The sequence below is a fragment of the Drosophila subobscura genome, chromosome O (genome assembly GCF_008121235.1).
Source record: "Drosophila subobscura isolate 14011-0131.10 chromosome O, UCBerk_Dsub_1.0, whole genome shotgun sequence".
Taxonomy (NCBI): Eukaryota; Metazoa; Arthropoda; class Insecta; order Diptera; family Drosophilidae; genus Drosophila; species Drosophila subobscura.
This window is the reverse complement of record NC_048533.1, coordinates 5,093,841-5,114,058: the sequence shown is the minus strand read 5'-3', so window position 1 is coordinate 5,114,058 and position 20,218 is coordinate 5,093,841. Positions and strand designations below refer to the sequence as shown.

General features: G+C 41.5%; 2 protein-coding genes across 2 annotated transcripts in view; one reads left to right on the top strand and one right to left on the bottom strand.

The window, feature by feature from the left end:
- The window catches only part of LOC117896733 (heparan-sulfate 6-O-sulfotransferase 2), a 100,740-nt gene that overhangs the window by 66,576 nt on the left and 13,946 nt on the right, over nucleotides 1-20,218 (top strand). The gene's annotated exons all lie outside the window — the stretch shown is intronic.
- LOC117896745 lies at nucleotides 11,573-12,186 on the bottom strand. The gene is made up of 2 exons (XM_034805211.1): nucleotides 12,075-12,186; nucleotides 11,573-12,017 (listed from the first exon to the last, which is right to left on the bottom strand). The coding sequence occupies exons 1-2, from the start codon at nucleotides 12,131-12,133 to the stop codon at nucleotides 11,843-11,845; spliced, it is 234 nt and encodes a 77-aa protein (XP_034661102.1). The 5' UTR covers nucleotides 12,134-12,186; the 3' UTR covers nucleotides 11,573-11,842.

Below are 20,218 nucleotides of genomic sequence, written 5' to 3'. Positions count from 1 at the left end.
TACGGAGTGGGTTTTTTTTGGGAAAGGGGACAACGACTAAAACAGCAAACAAAGTATGGAAAAACACACACACTTCCTAGAATATTGTAAGCCATAACAAAAGGCGCGGCGCGTTGGCGTCTAAAGTTGATTTCTTAATGTTCATCCTACTGTTTGTTTTGATGAAGGAAATGCCACCCACACACACAAAGACACACACACAGAATTTCCCAGAGAGAGAGAGACTGACAGAGAGATGTCTGCGTCATGTGGAAGTTGAGTAGCTGCTGCTGCTGCTGCTGCTGAGACTCAAAAGATGTTGGCTCGAGGCAATTTACACTGAAGTTGTTGATTCTGAAACACTTGGCAGGGGCCAGGCCAAAAAGGCGCTGAGCCAATATTTGAAAAAGCCACTGCATCCTTCGTCCTGCGTCAGTTCCCTCGATACGTCTCGCTTGCCAGCAGCGGAAGCGGAAATGTGCATTATTTGATATGAGCTCTTGTTTTGTTACTGTTTTGTTGGTCTTTTGTTCGGAACAGACACTCCACTCCACACGCCAGTGGGATAGGCATTCGCATCACATGACTCAATGGAAGAGATAGCTTTTTGTGGCTAGAAAATGGAACCGCACCGCACACACAACAAAAATCAATGTGGACCGTAATTTAATTTGAAATTTTCTTGATATGAAATGCCTCAAAGGATGTTTGAAAATTGAAAAACTCTAGCAAAAATGAATTTCATTGACAGAACAAAACACTAATGAAAATGGATTACAAAGGAACGCAGAAAAAGTCTTTCCATTTTATTTTTTGCAGATTTTCCTCTTCATTTATTGCAGAAAATTTTGTATCTACCTTTTGGAGTGGGCTAAAAGTTTTCCTCCTTTTCCGCTTTGCGCTCATTTTATTAGAATATTTATTAATTTCTTCAGAGATCCTTCAACTATTCAAGTCAATACATATAAAGTAATTGAGATATTTTTTTTTTCTTTCCTCTTCAACAAGTTTCAAACAAAAGGCGGAAAAGCAAAATTTTCCCTCCATTCACTCCAAAAATTTCCATTGCTGTTACAGCTCGCACAACTTTCACGGATCGGGGGCGCTGCTGCTCTGCATTTGACAGACTTTGAATTTTTGGATAGTTTTCCCCCCACAAACCTTCTCTGTGCATACCAGAGCGAAAGAGAAAGGGAGAGAGAGAGGCAGCAAGAGGCTTTATTCAACCTCAGGCGAGGCGCTGATATTCAAAAGCGCACCACAAACTTTTTTTTGCCAGGGCCTCGATTCGAGTACATAACGGGGAAAAATGTGAAGCACCTTCCTTCACTTTTTTTGTATCCACAAAAAACTTTGCCAACGCCAAATAGTTTGAAAACCCCGGAGAAAAAAGTAAACTCAATTTTTGAACAGTTGGCTAGACGGCAAAAAAACCAATTTTTAAGCGCGCTAAAACTAATATACTTTTCCAAAAATCTGGGAAAAATGTAGAGGAATAAGGTGATGCCATGGAATACTCTAATAGAGCGTAGATCTGCCATTAATTATCTAAAAAAACTCAAAAAAAACGAGGCAGATAAATCACTACAAAAGAACTAAAAATGCTTTGTAGATCGCTGGAAAATGTACCAAAAATTGAATAAAATATTTCTATAAATCCTCAGCTTGATAGCACAGCCTGTTGCATGTCTGCTCACAACACCAGCATACCCGTTCGTTGACGCTTCTCAAGTACTTTGGGCTATAAATACGCGGAACCAAACTTTTTGGTGAGGCCAAAACAAATTTCCACGCCCCTCAGCCTTTGCCACTACACTCCCACTTCAGTGGTAAATGAAATTTTAATAAACTGAAACTGGTACTGGGTACTGGGCTCTGGTCTCTGGCTAAATCGTTTTTTGTGGCAAGGCGTGTTGTTACGCAAATACCCCATACGCCGTGTAAGCCGCGCCGCCGCCTTGTGGTAAATTTTAATTGGCTTGTCGCGAGTTTTATTCTCGCTGTCAGACTTTGATTTTGATTTTTCCACAAACACAGAGCAGCACAGAGAAACAGAGGCACAGGCATGATTAAAAACTTTACATAGTTTCGCTTTGGTTTTTGGTTTGAGTTCTGGGTTTCGTTTTCAGTTTTCTGTTTCTGTTTGGTATTTGTGTTCGGTATTATTGCGGAGCGAGATAGAGAGTGAAGAGAAAACTTTTTGTATGGGGTAAAAAACTTGGCTCGGCTTCGAAAATTGGCCAGGCCGCCAAAGCCCTTCGTTGGAAAGTTGTGCCATGCCGCCGCCTGTCTGACGGGTGTGTCGTATGGTTCTTATGGTAACCAGGCAGACCAGGCAGGCGTTTTATGTAAGAATGCCTCGATATTTGCTGCTGCTCATCGCCGTCGCTCTCTCACAGGTAAAAGTTTCGGATTTTAATTAGTTTTGGTCGTCGCTTAGTGCCAAAGCAATTTGTTAGATAAGGGTTACTCTCACTTTAATATAAATCTCTTAGTTCCGGACTCGTCGTTTAGTCGCCACCGCCTCCACAGCCAACGCGACTTCAGCCACCGCTGGGGGGGCCATTGTCTGGGGCCCTGTTGCTGAAGGATGGAAGATCTTCATTGGTGGCAAACTAATTGCCGCTGAAAACTTCGCAGGGAAAGCAATCTCCTTGGCTCATCACAAAGTTAAGCATAAAACACATGTCTTTTAGGCAGGATTACAGGATGTCTTGGGCCCCCTCCCGCAATTGTAATGATTTACATATATGCAAATATTCTGCATTTACATTTACCTATTGCCATTTACCTTTTATTGTTTGCATAACCAATGAGAGCTGTATAAATTCCATTCCACATTCCTGCCACTAATGAACTTTCTCTTAATTACCACACAAGACGCTGTGAATGCTGAATGCTGCATGCTGCTTTCCCCTAATGAATTTCGACACAGCATCAAAGGAAAAGATTTATCTCCAAACTCTTTGCCTTTGAGGGCAATATTTGTGTGTGTGTACATGTGTCCTGAATCAGCATTTGTTATCATTAATTAATCATCAGAGGGCTTGCGTGGATCGCTAGGTGTACACATTCCAAGCCACCGCACAAATAGCAATTCATCATAAAGATGCTACTCATTTTAATTACTTGTAATGTTATTAAAGTCTGTGTGGCATAGAATGCCAAAAGTATATGTGGTAGATTTTGAGGCAGTAATATTTGACCTTCGACAGTTTTTATGCCCAGCATTCAATGACTGTTTTTGCAATAGACAGAATATTGGACATGGCTAAATAATTTAATTGTGTAAAATTGTTTCATTGGCATTTCCACATGTTTTAACACAGAATTAGTCACGTATAATTTTATACATTTTACGTAGCGTGGCAAAAACTGTGTGTTCAATCTATAACTGGCATGAAAATGGTTATTGATATTTCTTTTTTATTTTTTTCTTCCAACTCTTGGCTTACCCAAAAAATATTGACAAAATGATAAAAACTAGCTACACAATATTATGCATTGTATTTTGTTTTTATTCTTATATCTTTCCACACTTAAAATATTACTTCTTCATTCATATTCCCTTATTAGATCACCGGAGTTACAGTAGAACCAAATATTATTCGCATGGCAAACGCCTCCTGAATTGCGCGAAACCAAATAGGCAGCCTGTACGGTTTTGCCAACATTTGTGGGTCTTCCCTGCGGCAAGAGAACCCAAATGCCATCGGTGGAGTTATAGAACAATCTAAGCGCGCCAGCAGTGCTAAAATTTAAATAAAGAAATACTTAAGAAAAATGTTTTTAGCGGAAAATGTAAATTACCTTTCCGCAGGGACGCCAGGAGCCAGCAGCAGGGGCACCAAACTAGCAATTAATGTTATGGCCAGGTTCATGTCTTTAATGTCGAGCTGACTGATTGCGAATGAGAGTTTCTTTATCGTGCTCTTGTTCCGCTTTTTATTTATTTACGAGCCACACGAGGCCCTGGCCTTGTCTAGCCTGCCACCACCCCCGCCTCTGAGCCCCCGTGCCCCGCCGATAAGTGAGTGTAAAGTGTAAAGTCTGAACAGCGAAACAACAAACAAGCAAACCTGAAAGTTGCATGCAATGCCAGGCACCAAAATGTTGATAAAACTTACAGGCGGCTTTTGTGGGTCCTTGAGGCATGCACATTTGGGCACCCAATGAGGTATGCAACATGCAACGATTTTCAATTAAAAAAGGATTTTCATTATAAAGTTAGCAGCAGAAAGTTTATGTTTCTAGCTAGAATAATTTCCATTAGACGAAACCTCCCTACGCAATTCTCTCTGATTTTCTATAATTTTTTTGTATTCCCCTAACTTATTATTCTGATGACTTTTCATTGGCTCACGCATATCGTACATACACACACACTTGTGGCATAGAGTCCACGGCAACGTGGCAAGCATTTTTCTCATTTGCTTTTATTTATTGGATTTGGGACTTGCTGATGCTGCACGGGGATTTCCTTTTCTCCCTCTCCCAGTGTGTCCGTGGGCTGCTGTACTTTTCACCCAGCAGCGTATATATATATAATTAAGTTTGCCTCTTGATATATGTATACACTCGTATTCTTCCACCTTTCACCTGTGCCTGCCCGTGTCTCCCTTCGGACTGCCATCAGTCACTTCTTATGCAAATGTTGGATGGCCATCCCAGCATCCAGCAGCCTGATGCGTGTGTGTGATGGTAAAAACGAAGCAACGAAGATTGAATGTCCTTAAAGATCAATGGAATAGAGTGTACTTTGGCTTACAAAATATAGACAAAATTATATTTGAAATATTTCACAATTAATGAGCAAGGCAAAGCCATGAAAAATGCTTGAAAAAAGAATCTCAACAAAAGTTTGTATTAGAAATTATAATTTGTAATACTTTAAATGCTAGAGCTCGTTTATCACCTTCAAAAACAAACAATTTTGAAACGATTCGAATGCCAGGAGTACCCTCAAATACTCTACCCTTTTCTAGAAAGGTCATCTATATGTATATCCCTTACATTCCTCTTTTGCAATTGCTCCCAAATGTGATATTCTCTGCTTCTCTGCGTGCGTTAGGGTAAAAATAAATGACAGAAACAGAAAAAAAAGAGAAAGAAACGTGAGGTCACGTACATGAAAAGTTGTGACTGTCTGACTGTCTGTCTGTCAGTGGTTCCACTGCTGGAAGAACTCTGAAAAAACACCACACATATTCAAATGCATATTGATTCTGCGGTCCATCAGCTGCCACTCCTCGCTGCTGGCCCACAAGTGCCACAATCATGATACGCATCAGCAAACGAAGCATCAAAACAACAGCCACTGGATCCCAGCAGGTGGATCCAAGCACCAAAAAATCCAAGCAGCCAAACCCATCGAAGTAAAAGCAAAACTAAATATATCCCAGGAAAACAGACAAAAGCTAGGATAAATTTACATATTTTCCTCTAGTCTCTACCTCTGGGTCTACCTCTCTCTATTCTCTCTCTCTCTCTCTCTCTCTCTCTTTCTCTTACCCATTTCTGGACTCGTTTCCTGGGTCTTTTTGCCTGGTTTTTGTTGGTCATTTGTGTACCTAAATGGGTAAAGAGACGAGCTCTTTCCGTTTGTTAATGACACCCCATGCATGTGAATTGGGGAAATGAGAGTCCAAGTCCAAGGCAATGAAAATCAAAGCAACCTTGTTCCATTCCTGACAGGGATGCCTGACATTTCCTGAGGTTTTAGCCGAGTGCATCAATGTGGCTTTAAGCCTATTGTCTTTTGGGTGGAAATATATTCATGCCAGCCAGACAAATTTCAGGTCCATGAATGGGCTACTAATCTTTAGGCCAACAATGGAGTGATTTCTGGCTTTAGCCAAGTGCATAATTTAGCTTTAATTTACTGCCAAAATAGCATTTTAAAGAGATTTAACTTCGTTGCCAGTCAGTTAATTGCTTTTCAGCCAGAAAATGCAAATATTTGTTTGCTTCCATCGAACAAAAATATGAGAAAAGTACATTTATTCGTGTAGAAAGTATCCTGTACTTCATTCAGCTGAACCACAGAGTCAAACAGGTAATTGTGTATTTAGTATACCCTTTTTGCTCATCGTTTAAGGGGTAGAAGACATTTGCATGCCACAATAGCAACTCATATAACCCCAGAAAGAGTCCAGAGACTGCGACTTGCACACTAGCAAAACAAAATTCCAAATTCCCATTCGAAATCCTGCATCGTCCATCCAGCATCCTGCATCGTGCGTTTCGATAAATCAAAAATCTGCTGCTGTAGCATTCCAATCCGAATCCTTTTGCTGCTTCAGCTGCTGGTGCTGCTATTACTCATGCCACAGCTACAGATCCTTCTACAGTGTCTACTCCAGCACTAGATCCCCCTTCAGCCTGCTGTACTCCTCAGTCAGTCTCTACTCTACAATCAGCCCGTCTCAGTACTCCTCAGCCAGTCTCAGTACTCCTCATGCAGTAGTCTCCTGCTGCTGCTCCAAATCCAGCTTTGGCTCCTTCTCCTCAGATCCTTCGCTCTGCCTCCTGATTTTCCACCATTCACCATTCAGTAAGAATACAAGAGAAACGCATTGGCCATGCAAACACTGCTGCTGATTGTGTAAACAGAAGTGAGAACCCACTCCACACACACACAGAGAGAGAGAGAGAGAGAGAGAGACGAAAGGACGACAACAGAAAAGAGGATGAAGCAGAATGGTGGGAGTGGGGGAAGGGGCCTTTGGGTGTTGCTCTCTCTTGCAACGACAATGAAATTGAATTTCAATGCCATCCCTCTACCTCATTGTTGTGTGTCAGCCTTGGCAATAATTGTTCAGCCTCTCAGCGTGTTGCATATAAGTACTTGTGGCTGCCCCAAGGGGCTCACTCTCTCTCTCTCTCACTCACTCACTCACTCTTCTGGGCTGCATTCCATGCCATATTTGCCATTGTTATACCACCGCATATAGTACTATATGCGGCGGCATCTTTTTACAATACCTCCAACGCCACCAATTGTTATTGTCAAACCCGGCCAACAGCAACAGCATGGAAACCATTATCGCCCAACACCAGCAGGGGCAGCAGCAGCAGCAGGGGCAACGGCAGCAATGCGTCCCCAAGCCGCATGGTCCGCCCAATCTTTGGTACCCAATTCCCATTCGCAGTTGCCATTGCATTTGGCATACGTGTAAATCGTAAATTTCCGTACACAAAACGAATGGCAACCGCCAGGCCGGAGACAGGAGAACAACAGGAGCAGCCAGTGACTGGGGGGGAGCACCATCCAGGAGCTGGGGGAACAACTACCAGCAGCGACCAAGTACCAGCAGCAGCAGGAATTGTGGGGAGCAGCAGCCAGTAGCTGGGGGAACAAGAAGCCAGACCACCCCAAGCTCTGGGCAATACCTCAATGTGGACAAGCGATGGCGACAGCCACACTGCCAACGAGAAAACAAAAGTTGCTTCCTGGTTAATGGAATACATATCCGAGTGGACCATCTTTCGTTGTACAACACACAGGCACCACAGGGACATACGTCCATGGAATTGTCCAACATTTTGTGGCTATTTATGGGTGCAACCTTATGGCTGAAAATTGAAAGCAAAGAAGGGTAGCTGAAACGATTCTGCTCGTGGGGAAATTTATGCACGTTTAAAAATGGAATTTTAATAAATATTGATGGTATTGAAATCTAGATAGATGCTGCAATTAGGTTTGGATTCTATTTGTGATGATGGAGGAGAATATCTGTAGATATAGAATCATCGAAAAGGGGAGGTAGACTTTTCTTGTCCATAAATATTTGGGATCTTTTCTTCGGTGGTTAAGACCAGAGTTTGGTGTAATATTTATTCATAGCGAACAATGGAAGCCTGAAGAGCAATGGAAGAAGCAATTCTCAACACATTTTAGTGGTAGAAACTTAAGATCTAAGCAGACTTCCAGACAACTGAACTGAATGCACCTTTTCTAAATACTATCGTGATTGCAAAAGTCCAACCTGTGCATATCAATTTCCAGGGAAAACCAATTTGCCAAGAGCCCGCCCTTGCGCACTCATAATTTCTGTATCGTTTTGCATATTTTGTGAGATTGGATGTTGACCAGCTGTGCGCTTTCCTGTGGTGTGGGGAGAGCCTGCCTCAATTGCAATCCAGTCAGCAAAGTATTCGCCCTCTCCATGCCCTTCACTCATTCCTGGCAGCCGCGATTGAGGTAAGAAGGAAATGCGAGACATGGAATCTTTTATGACATCCACTGGAGTTAATGCGACTCCTGCTGACTGCCAGGATGCTGCCTCTCATTGTCAACGGTGTATAATTTTCACACTCCAGATGCGAATGCGGATGCTGAGCATGCGAATGCAAGGGGGAGAGGGATGCCTGCTACTGTTCGACCCTCGGGCGGTGGTGTTTTGCCACCCCATCATGGCTGATTTGATTGCACTGCGCTTTGGGTTCGTTGGGTTTTCGCTCCTTTTGTTGTCTTCGGTTGCCTTTCTTTTGCCATGCCCCACAGCGTTTTGATTATGCAGCAGCAGCATTTTTGCATCATAATATTCATAAATATTTATGAGGCAAGTTGTCTAAACATAAAATGGACATGAAATACTGCACTTCCACCAGCAGCCAGCAGCCAGCATCAGCGTCCACATCCACATGCATCTTCATCCATTTCTCATGCATTTAAACCATAGCCGATATCAAATAAAATCTCGGGCGAGAAGAAAAAGTACTCCGGCCAGCAGGCGCTTAGGCAAATGAAGCGCCGCCTCATCAAGTCTGCCACTTATGGCAAAGGGAAATGCAAAACTTCCATCCCATTTCGGGCTAAAATTGATTGCAAGTGAAATTGCATTTAAACGGACAATTTTAATATGCTGAAAGTAATGCAAGACAAACCTTTGAACACCAACAATATTTTTCCACTGCTGCAGTTGAAAATTTTCAATTTAAAAACCGCTTTCAAGAACCAACTAAAACTAGCCCTGTCGACTATTTTGGTACTTTGTTTCAATATTAAATTTATATGGTAAATGCATCCTGCACATTCCCCTACCCCCTTTGGAGATATTCGATTTGCCATCGATAAAATATGCTTTGATTTGCAGACATTTAGTTGGCAGTTAGTTTTGGCCAGTTTTTCGCCTGCCAAAAAAAGCAAACCCCAAAAACTTTTGACCCCACCGCCAGAATGGCAATTTGATTAGTTTGGAAATAAGTTTTATTTTTTTCTATATATTTTTCACTGCGGCTTTTCCATGGAATGTCACCGCATAAAAAACTTTTGCGACAACTTTGATGAAGAAAATGTTTGGTTTATTTTTCCACTCCCCAAAATTTGAATGCACTTTTTAATGGAAGTTTTTAAAGAAGTGCCCAGAGGGGATCTGACCGGACCGGAACGGACCGGTAGTGATATGATGTGACAGGCCGAATAATTGATGCCAATTAGAGTGGAAGTTTAGGCCAAGTTTTGGTCTCTAAATGGAATATTTATTATTAAAACTTGCAGGCAACGATGGCAACGCAGTGAAGTAAATGCGGAATGCAGGAAAGGAATGCCAATTAAGGAAATTCTACACATGTTCTGCCGCATTTGCTGCCTCTTTAAATAGCTTTAATGTCTGGTTTCTCTTCAACTGCAAACAGACCGACCTCCCATCGATTAGCAAGTGAATGCAATAAACTGCATTAATATGCAGCACAAATCTGTGTGTGTTTGCTACACACTGCGTATACTTGTTGGGCTGTCAGAAAGTGTTGCATACTTTCGGGCATTCCCTGAAATCCAAGCTTAATATTAGCTGACGCTTGTGCGATGCGTGTAGCAGCAGAACAAACCAACAAAACAGAAGAGCCCAACAACAGGAGCTACAGCAGCCGGAGCAGCAGAATGCTCAAGTCTAAAATATCTTGGAATCCTTTGCCGAGAGCTCAGTTTGGGAGTTTTGTTTTGTTGGAGAGCTGAAACTGCAACTGCAACTGCTAGTGGATTTTCGGGGCATTGTCGGAAACTTGTCTACGCTTTTTGACTTGCTTTCTGTGTGCTCTGTGCCATGGCATTGCATAGAACAAGTGCAGGAACAACAATGGTCTCATTTTCCACGCACTCCATTTCTGCCTTCTGCGGCGTGTTGCAGATTTCAGTGGGTAAGAAAGTAGGAAAAGTTTTACGCAGTCGAGCAAACATAACAATGACAGCGAAAGAGCGAGGAATTGTGGGTGACGGGGGCAGGCAAGCAGTCGGAAGAGCAATCAAAATCGCTGTCAGCACTGACTTCCTGAAAGATACATAAATATATTTGTATCTACTGGTGTTCCTGTATGTATGTGCATATGTATGTACATTTTATGTGGCATGGTTATTTATCATAAATTTGACTGCACACTGCTATTGCTTTTCGCTCCCCTCTGCTCTCTCTCTCTCTCTGGCAAGCGTCTTGATTCATAAATTATTTCATATTTCATTTCCTTTGCGTGATGCAACGCCAACAAAAATAAAACACACTAAATAAAAACCAAAAAATAAAAGAAAAGAGCGAAAAGGAAAAACAATAAATGCATGCCAGGGAAAACTGTGCCAGTGAGCAGCAGAGCGGCAGGCAAATATATGCTGAATGACTGTCCGTTTGTCGGAACGTCTATCTATCTGTCGGTCTCGTTCTCAGTCTCAGTCTCTGTGGCCCACGGCAATGCAATAAAATGTCTGCTTCTGCCTCTCTGTTGATGTATTTTCCTCTTTGCTACCCTCTCTGTGCTCTGTGGACCGCCCCTTCATTGAGGTTTCCTCAGTGTCCAAGCATTGGATTGGCCAAAGTAAACATAATAATAATTCCAACTTGCTACTGCAACTTTAATTTTGACCCGCTTCAGAATGCTTTAACAAGTCCGCCAGAGAAAGCATTGAAATGGTAACAAATTGAGATGGCCAAGAATGGTTAGGAAAATGTGAGAAAAATGTGCATCAAAGAATGAAATTTGCAGAAGGAAAATTGCAACTGGAAGTGGAATTAGCTAAATCAGATTTTGCTGACATCAAAGTAGCTTTTTCTCTGATTGTGCTCATAGAATGTGCAACTTGCCAGCTGCCAGAGCTATATTTTGATTAGTTTAGACAATATTTAAACAGCTTTCGCTTTCTCAGAATATCACAGCCTCAAACCGGTCCATCCTAAGCACTTTTTGACAGCCCGCACCGACGTTTTTTGCTTAATGAATCACATGTGGGCACACGTCAACACAGATATTCCCACAAACACTTGTGCTTTTATCTTTGTTTTATATTACCTAATGATAAGATGTTGAGTAAACATCTGACATGTGCTGTGTTTGTTATTCTCTAAAGATAAGAAAATGCGTCGGTGATAAATCATGCTAATTAACTTTCTCTCTCTCTTTTTGTTTCGATTCTTTCAGGTAAATACACTTTGGTGGCGACATAACAACAAACTGTGTACATAGCATCAGGGTAAAAGCTTAATAAATTACACCTTAAGATGCTCTTCAACGTTCTCTACATGTGTAACCGAAATAATCACAGGCATAAGTGCTTTTTTTAAAATCAATCAATTTTATCTTCCCTAAAAAACACATTTCCTGCATTGGCTTCCAATAAGCTTTGTATCAGATTTCTTTCGAATTTTTGTACACATATTTTCACTTATATAAATGAGATTTATTTGCGTTGATATTGCAGCTCTCAAATGACATCATTTAATTTAGCTTTGCTGATCATTTGACACGGTATAAAAAAAACAGGCACACACGCTCGACACTGTTCTGGTTAATGTTGTGTGTAAAATTAATTATTGACATGAATTTACGGCTTAAACGCTGATAAAGAAATTTGCACAGCTTTGATTTTGGAACTGTATTACTCGATTTTTACACCAGTTTTGCAAAAGATATAAACATGATCCTTAAAGCAAATGCCGCCCTTTTTATTGTGCTCAAAATAGGCACGCATGACGCCTGGTGTTAGATTTTCAATTGGTGTTGGCGGCACGAAATACCACACATCATAGTTGGGATTGTAGCCCAAGCGGTGGCTGTAAACAGATTTAATATTCATTTATCGTGAAGTATCTGTAGGTATTTTATATTACGTTTCCGGGTAGACTGGCACCAGCAGGAGAGCTCCAATTAATATTGTGACCAAGAGCATGTCTTTAGTGGCGTGCTGACTGATTGCGAATGTCAAGTGTTCGTGCTTTTCCCTGCTCTGAGTATTATTTATAAGCCACACGAGGCCATTGCCGTGCCTTCTCCCAGTGTGCCTCTCCCCCTTGTGTGACTGTGTGTGTGCTGAGTGCCGAGTGCGATAAATAGGTGTGAAGTCTGAACAGAACAACAAGAGTAGCAGCAGCAGAGGCAGCAGAAACAAAATAAACCTGAAAGTTGCATGCCATACCAGAAGTTAAGTGCGGGTGGGGCTCTGGGCACTTGAGCAGGCCAGTGAAGAAAGCAACAGGCATTGAGAAGTACTGGGTAGCATTTACCAGAGATATTTCAGGGTATTTGATACTTTCTTTGGTTTTAAATTGCTTAATGCGTAGCCAGCTTTTATGTACATTTTGCTGCCTCAAACATGTGTTTGAAACTTAAATCTGAGCCGAAGAATTTAAGTTATTAATAAATAAAGCTACAATTTAAAATTCCGTTTATATTTGACTCATATTTCACAGCTTTTAGAGCTGCTAGTAATCCCTACGCCTTCGCTTTCAGTTTCATTTTCCATTAATTTTCAACAAATTTTACTCAACAGAAGTCTGCCGATAAACTAACAGCTTTATGTCTTAACCCTTTATTTTGAGAGCAAAAATGTATTATACAAACACTACAAATAAACACATTATGGAGAGTGGAAATAACAGCAGCAGCAGAACGGGTTTCAGCTTGCCTCGAAATGGGTAAATAAATAAACAAGAGCCAACAAAAATGGGTAGCAAGCTCAAACAATGGCCAGGAAAAGACAACAATCCATAAGGGACTAACCCATACTATTCATGTGTGTGTGTTGTGTGTATGTGCAGCATATGAATGTGCAAACAATTGAGGGAAAATCAACAAGAAAACGTCAGAAAACAATAAGACAATTGCAGGCATGGCACACATTTGTGAGATTTTTGTATGGAATGCTTACGAATGTGTAGGCAAATATGTGATGTGTGTGACGCCCCAAAATGTTTGTCTATTTGAGGGCACACAGGTGACGCCTACTGTGCAGAAGGTGTATCTCGATTCCACAAAAGACAAGTTCATGGACAGGTACGGTCACTGGGTAGCTTCAATCTGTGGGACGTCCCTTTAGCTTTACTTGGTTCGCATTTTGTCTTGAATATTTAAGTACAATATTTAGTTATGCAGCAGCAACTTGAAAGCATTTTCTGTTACAAGTTGTTGTCATTTGTCGTGATTTGTTGCAGGGACTGTGCGTGGAATATCATAATAATCCAAGCGTACAATACACTGGCTTGGATCCTTGCTCGAAATCCTACTATCTCGTACGGCAGTCAACACTCATACGCCTCGTTGCACGAGTTGCTGCACGAGTCGCTTCATTGTTGTGGCATATTGTTTCACATTTTGAGGCAGAGCCACACACACACACACACACACATACAGACACACATACAGAAACACAGAGGGAAACACGAGCCGTATCAAGTGACGGCATTGCACATATGTATGCAAAAACGAGAAAACGTGTCTGGCATGAAACTCCGCAGAAATCCTAGAGGTTTGAGATGCCTGACGATGCTGGGTGAGTGCTGGGATAGTGCCACCAGTGCCAGTGTGCAACAAATAGTTGCATGCAAAGTGCTTCAAATTTAATTAAATTATAATTGGAGAGTCTCTGCAGCTGATGGCCAGACATTGTGTGAGGTTCTGTTTTCAGTTTCAATTACGAACAAAATCCCAATTAAGTTGCATTCGAGCGGTCAGTTATGACAGTTACAGCCCTGCCCCAAAAAGAACCCTGGCTCTTAGGGCTTTATGTGTGAGAATAACCAACACTCTCTCTGGGCGTAATACGTTAAGTGCTGGGCTCTTTGTCTTGACCTTCCCGGAAGCAAGAGCAGACACACGGCCTGTCCCCACGGGCACCGAACGCTTAGCAGATTAGCCCGGCCATTCTTTTCCCTTTCTGATTAAAGTGCGAAACATTTACGAAGAACAAGGCCGGACAATGGCCGAAAGCCAAAATCAAATCACTCGCAAAAACCCCCAAAAAAACAAAGACGGAAACCAAGCCGAAACACAACACACAAAAAAATATAAAATAAAATAAAGAAAACATACAAAAGGCATAAAAGAGAGAATGTTTTCCTATTTGTTGTTGTTGCTGGGTGTTTTCTCTGCCTTTTTCCTTTCTATTTTTTTCTTTTTGGTGACATTTCAATCAGCATTTTTCACAACACAAACACAAACATAAAAGAAAAAGAAAACGAAAACGAAAACGTTAAGGAAACGTTAAGGGCCTTTATAGAAAAACATTTGACCATTTTTCATGGAGCTGCCAAAACAAATGTCATACGAAAATTGAATTGTGGCAAAAAGATGACAAAGGCCCGGCACAGACGAGTGACAGCAGCAGCAACGCCAGAAGCAGACACAAAGAGTGAGCGAAATAACGTTGAAAAATACGTATTAAAGTGTGTGTGTGTGTGTGTGTGTGTGTATACCCGGCGTATGAGTAATTTCATTTTAAATATGGGCTTTTTTTGCCATAACATTTTGCAAAATGTAGTTACATTAATTGACGCAAAAGGGAAAACAACTATGGGCACACAATTTATGACGGAATGCAGTTTTGCGGTCGTAGAAATAAAACCACCAACAGTCGAATGTTTTGTGGTTTGCAAAATTCCCCAAAAGGCAGCTGTTTAACAGCGACGAATCTTGGAAATATCTACTTAAAATGGCACAAGGAAAATTAGATACATTTATTTCAAAATCTTTAAAACTAAAGAAACTTTCTTTGTGGAAATTGTGGCACTTTCGTGTACAACTAAGCAACAAGTTTAGAGTAATTCCCTTACAATACTTCTTCCAATTTAAATGCAGTTCTGTGGTGTCTTATTTACCCACAAATATAAAATAAAACGACTGCTAAATAGGGTCTGCATAGCAAGTATCCCATAACCGTAGCTTAAATCCCTTGCGGAGACAGAGTCACCTTAGGATTTTCCTTAAAGTAAACCAATTTAATCTGAAAATTCCAGTGACAGGCAGGCTGTCAGGCGGCCTACCCTTATCTTCTGTCAGCCTTAGTGATTCGACTGCTCGAGCGGCCGGGCGTGGTCTTTTCTACTGGCATTAACTTTACCTATGATTCACAGACTTCCGGTCTAAAAACTCATGTAAATCTACCAATCCCTGACCTCAGCATGGCATAAAAAATGGGAAACTTTTAGCTGCCCTGCCACCAAACCGTACCAAGTGCTAAAAAAAATGGCGTTTCATTTAAATTTACGCGCCAACTTGAGTACAATAAAAGCAAATATGAAACATTTGCCCGCCCCTCCCAACACACAACACCCGCTGCAACATTAGCAACCTCAGCAGCACTAGGAACAGCAGCAGGAACAGCAACAGCAGCAACCACCACCAACACCCACCAGAAGAACAGCAAGTAAAATGTAAAGTCCAAAAGTCCACTTAACAAGAAAATTGTTTCCATGAGCTTCCTCTCTTTTTTTTACCGCCAGCCTGGCCGCCTGCCCTATGCATTAAAACCATTTCCAGGCGGAGGCCCTCGCTTATTATTAGCTTTCACAGTGTGGGTGCGCGGGTGTGTGTGTGTATTGTATGTGTGTGTGCGTCCATACAAAATACTTTGCACATTTTTATGACTGTGACAGTGCGACCAGAGCACCCACAGAACCCTGACGCTGGACTCGCCTCCGTCCACTACGTTACAGGCTCCTACCATCCATTCCCTTACCCTCTTTTGCTTTTCCCATTATGTCACACCACCCTCACCCACACACACACACACACACACACTACGAGGAAACCCAAACAATTTTCCCAAGAGTTTATGAGCGTGAAAAAATGTTTACTGGTTAGGAGCTTGAAAAAAAGCGCACGAATTTCTTGTGTTTTTTTTCTCGTTGTATTTCCATCGCTTTTTTTTTTGTTGCGAAAATAAAGTCGCCATTTTTATGCAGCAAGAACAAAAAAATAGTAATTAAAAATTGTTGCCACAGACCAAGAGTCAAGCATTTTCAGTGGGGGGAAAATACTTAAAAGGAGAAGTGAAGAAAAAATATGGAAAATCTTTAAAGCCAACGGCAGAAGGAAAGGATTTAAAGCAAAAATTTTGATTTTAAATGATGGAAATATTCTCTTTTGATTTTTAGACATTTTAATTTGAAGCCAGACAGAAATGACTGCAACATCTGTTTATTGCGGATTAAACTACTTTCGGTGCTCAAAATGGACTGACAAATATTCTGCCAATGATTTTTGCACAATTTGCTTATGAAATTCATGAGGCAAAATGGCAACAGGCCAACAAACATCAAAATGAAAAGCCACAAAAATATGAGACATTGATTTATTTTTTATCATTCGTTTCGGTTCATTTACTTCCAAAAGGCAAAAACTCGTTACCGAAAAAAAAGATGAAGCCAGCGAAGAGACGAGTCCAAGACTCATTTCGTATTTGGGGTTTCTGTTTCGGTTTCGGTTTGGATTTGGGGTATTTTCTTTCGCATTAGGCAGCAGCAGGGAATGGGAAAGGGAACCCCAAACACATTCACCAGGAACCATCCTCCATATCCTCCATTCAGAACCATGAACCATTCACCGCATCCTCATCAGTTGCGCTTCATTGTGTTTTATTTGCTGCCGCTGTTATCGCATGTTAACACTTCATGTGAAATCCTAGTCAGAGCCCAGTCACACTCACAGTCCTGATGTCCTTCCTCATCATCATTGGAATGACCTTTGTATATTATACACATATATATAGCTTTATGTATAACTGTGGCACAGACCACCAGCACCGCTGCCGCACGCTTAGTTAGTTTCGCCACACGCTTTGCGTGCAAAATGTCAAAATACATTTTACTCGAATTTATGGTCATTGGCCAACACCGACACCAACAAATAGTCTAGGAGCTAAGAGCCACAGCTACAGCTAGAGCTCCTTTTTGGCGTATATGCATGTGGGATTTGCGCCTTGTCTTTGGCTATTTTTAGGGATTTACACGCTTATCACACACACACACGCAGACAGGCAGGACACACACACACTTGAGAGTTCTGGCCAAAATGAAAATATTATGCTACATTTCATTAAAGGAGAGCCACGACAGAGCTCATCCCCGAGCTGCCCTGAATGCTTTACAGCCACTTAAGATAGATTAGCTTTCAACGTTTTCGGGCTCTCAAGCTCTCAGGCAAAAACTGACTCGGACAGAAAAAAAGTTAAAACCGAAACAAGAGCGAAAGGAAAGTGTAGTTTTGTTCAGCGATACTTTAGATACACTTTGCAGGAATATGACTTGAGATGGGAACTAGAAATTGCAAGCTTTGCCTTTTTGTTTAAATTTCTATAAAGCAAAGACATCTTTTCGCAGAAGAAATACATTTTTAATTGTTTGACTAGTTTTCAAGGCTTTCCTTATGAGGAATTTAATCGACTGTTGACTTTTATGATTTATTATAATTATTTTCACGCTCTTAATTCTTCTCTACCTTGCAAACATCTATAACCAGTACCAGTACCTTCTGTTAGGGTATGTAAACAGAGAGTGAGTGAATAGACTGAAAGAAAAGCAAATAATATATGACAAGACCATAACTCTTGTTGGTCATTGGGGTGCGATGGAAGAACTCCCTCTCTTCGTCACTCTCTCTCTCCTTGTCTCTAATAGAAAATCCATTGAAAAACATAAGCAAGTGTCGAATGATTTAATGCCTGAAATCACAAATAGTTAGGCGTGACAGGTCGCCAAAATGGCAACAGTTCAAAAACACCCAAGACCCCAACACAATCCCCCAGCAGGCAAGTTGACAATTTGATAAATGAAATGACAAAACATTTCAACGCCCAGCCACACATTTCATCAGAGGTCCAACCAGTCCCCAAGGAAATGCGAGAATGTCAGTGGTATAAGGAAATTACTGCTGGCAGACCGTCATAAAAGAGACAGAGAGAGAGAGAGAGAGAGAGGGAGGGAGGAAAATCCATCTTCTTTTCAGAGTTCAATCAGAGAAAAATCTTCGCACTGGTCGGAGAGCCCCGAGTGGCAGAGTGAGTGCGGCGTGTGAGTCCCAAAGCGATTAAGAGCTCGAAACCGAAGACCCTCTCAATTGGGATCTCGTTCAGTTGATGGCCAATCGTACAGTCGCAGCCCTGGCCCATATTTCATTTCATTCGTCTTCTGGCTGACTTCTTTAGAGGGAAACATCCCTCCGCTCTCAGGAACCCCTCGCATTGCTCCTCCATCATCTCTCTCTCTCTCTTTGGTTCTTCCCAGCACGCAACAAAAGGCCAAACTAAATATGCTCTTTCACTCCATGTGGCCCCACCAGGACAATCTGTGTCCTGCTGTTGCTGCTGTCCCTATTATTGTTCCTCCACACACACATACACAGCAAAAAAAGGGCAAAAATATTAGCTGCCTCTCAATCGTTCAACTAGGCGAAGAGGCGCCTCCCAACGCTCCATAAAAAAAGGGGGTCACTGGTTGGAACAGAAAATGGTTTGTTTATGCAAATTTTCAATGGTTTTTGCTCTTCAAAAAAAAGATAGACGATGGGGCCTTGGGGTTGGAGCCTTTTCTTCTTCGCTTTTAAGCGAATTGCCTGTGAAACGGATTTGGCAATGGAGTTGACAGCCTATTTATGAGATGAGATGAGATGAGATGCAAAAAAGGGGAACAGCCAGGCAGGGCAGAGTATCTCCACGGGCTGAAAGCCAGTAATTGAAATGTACGAGTGTTTCTATGATTCAGTGGAGATTCTTCGAGTGGAAAATCCTTCAGGTAACGAGCAGCAAAATGCGCAGCCAATGAAATATGTATTCACACTGCCTGCCAATAGCACATGCACACACGCCAACACGCATACTCTGGCATGCCGACAATATCAGAAGGCACACAATTTTCATTGCAAATTTCGCAACGAGCTGGGTCTGGCATTTTTGGCTACATATTTGTTTAAAGCGATAATCAAATGCAGAACTCTAGCCTCATTTATCACCTGTACGTACCAGTGTGTGTATATGTGTGTGTGTTAGCCAGTGTTGGGTAATTTTGTATATTTCCGCTTTTACCAGAGTCAGAATCATAGCCAGGCAAAGGCTTGAGGGTTCTTTGTCTATGTCCTGTGTACCTCCTGGCCACCGAAATGGCATTTTGAATAGCCAGCCCCCTTCTTCCCGTTCCCCATCTGCGCATCCTGTCTGGCTGTCTTTTTTTGTTTGTCTGTGTGTGTGCTTTTCGACCAGTTGACCATTAGAATTGCCGGCCACAGGCAGGTTCTGTGTGGGCCATCATCAAAAGCGGATGCCCCTTAACATTTAAATGCCCCCAATGACAGGCTCGCCCTGCGAAACCATTAAATGCAGTTGAATGTTGGTTTTTCGATTGTACTTTTGCGCTACCTCAAATACAGCCGGCAAAGAGCCACTCCAAAAGGTGACTTCTGTGCCACAGTAAATATTATTCGCGTAATATTAATACAATTTTATGATTTTGATGAATGATTAAAGATGAAAATTGTGGCCGACAGTCAAGTGGGGGTTTTATGGCTTCGTAGCTGCGGGTTTTATGTTGAACTTAACGTAAAGTTAGTCCACAGTTTCTTTATAAATCATAAAAATAAACCATAAATTCAAAAGTTTTTGATAGTTGAACGTTTCAGTTTTAATGATTGAATCCAGCAAAAATATTGAGCTATAAAAATTGAGATAGCGTGGAATGGTTATGTCAAGAGAGTTCTTTGGAAATATGTAGCTTTATTATTGCATTTTCTCATAAACTAAAGTAGAAGAGACTTGCCAAGGCTCTGACAGGGTTGTGCTCAAAGTGCAGGAAGATCTTATACCTTAAATATGCAATAATTCATTAAACGAACACTTTACATACACCCGTTGCCATAGATGCCTTTTCGTTTCTACAGAATTAAATTTGTAATTGAATTCAAATAACTTTATACTATTAAAAGTTAGCACAAATACGCCAGACAGCTTAAATATTGCCATTTAAACTTTCCACACTTGGTTCTTGGCTCT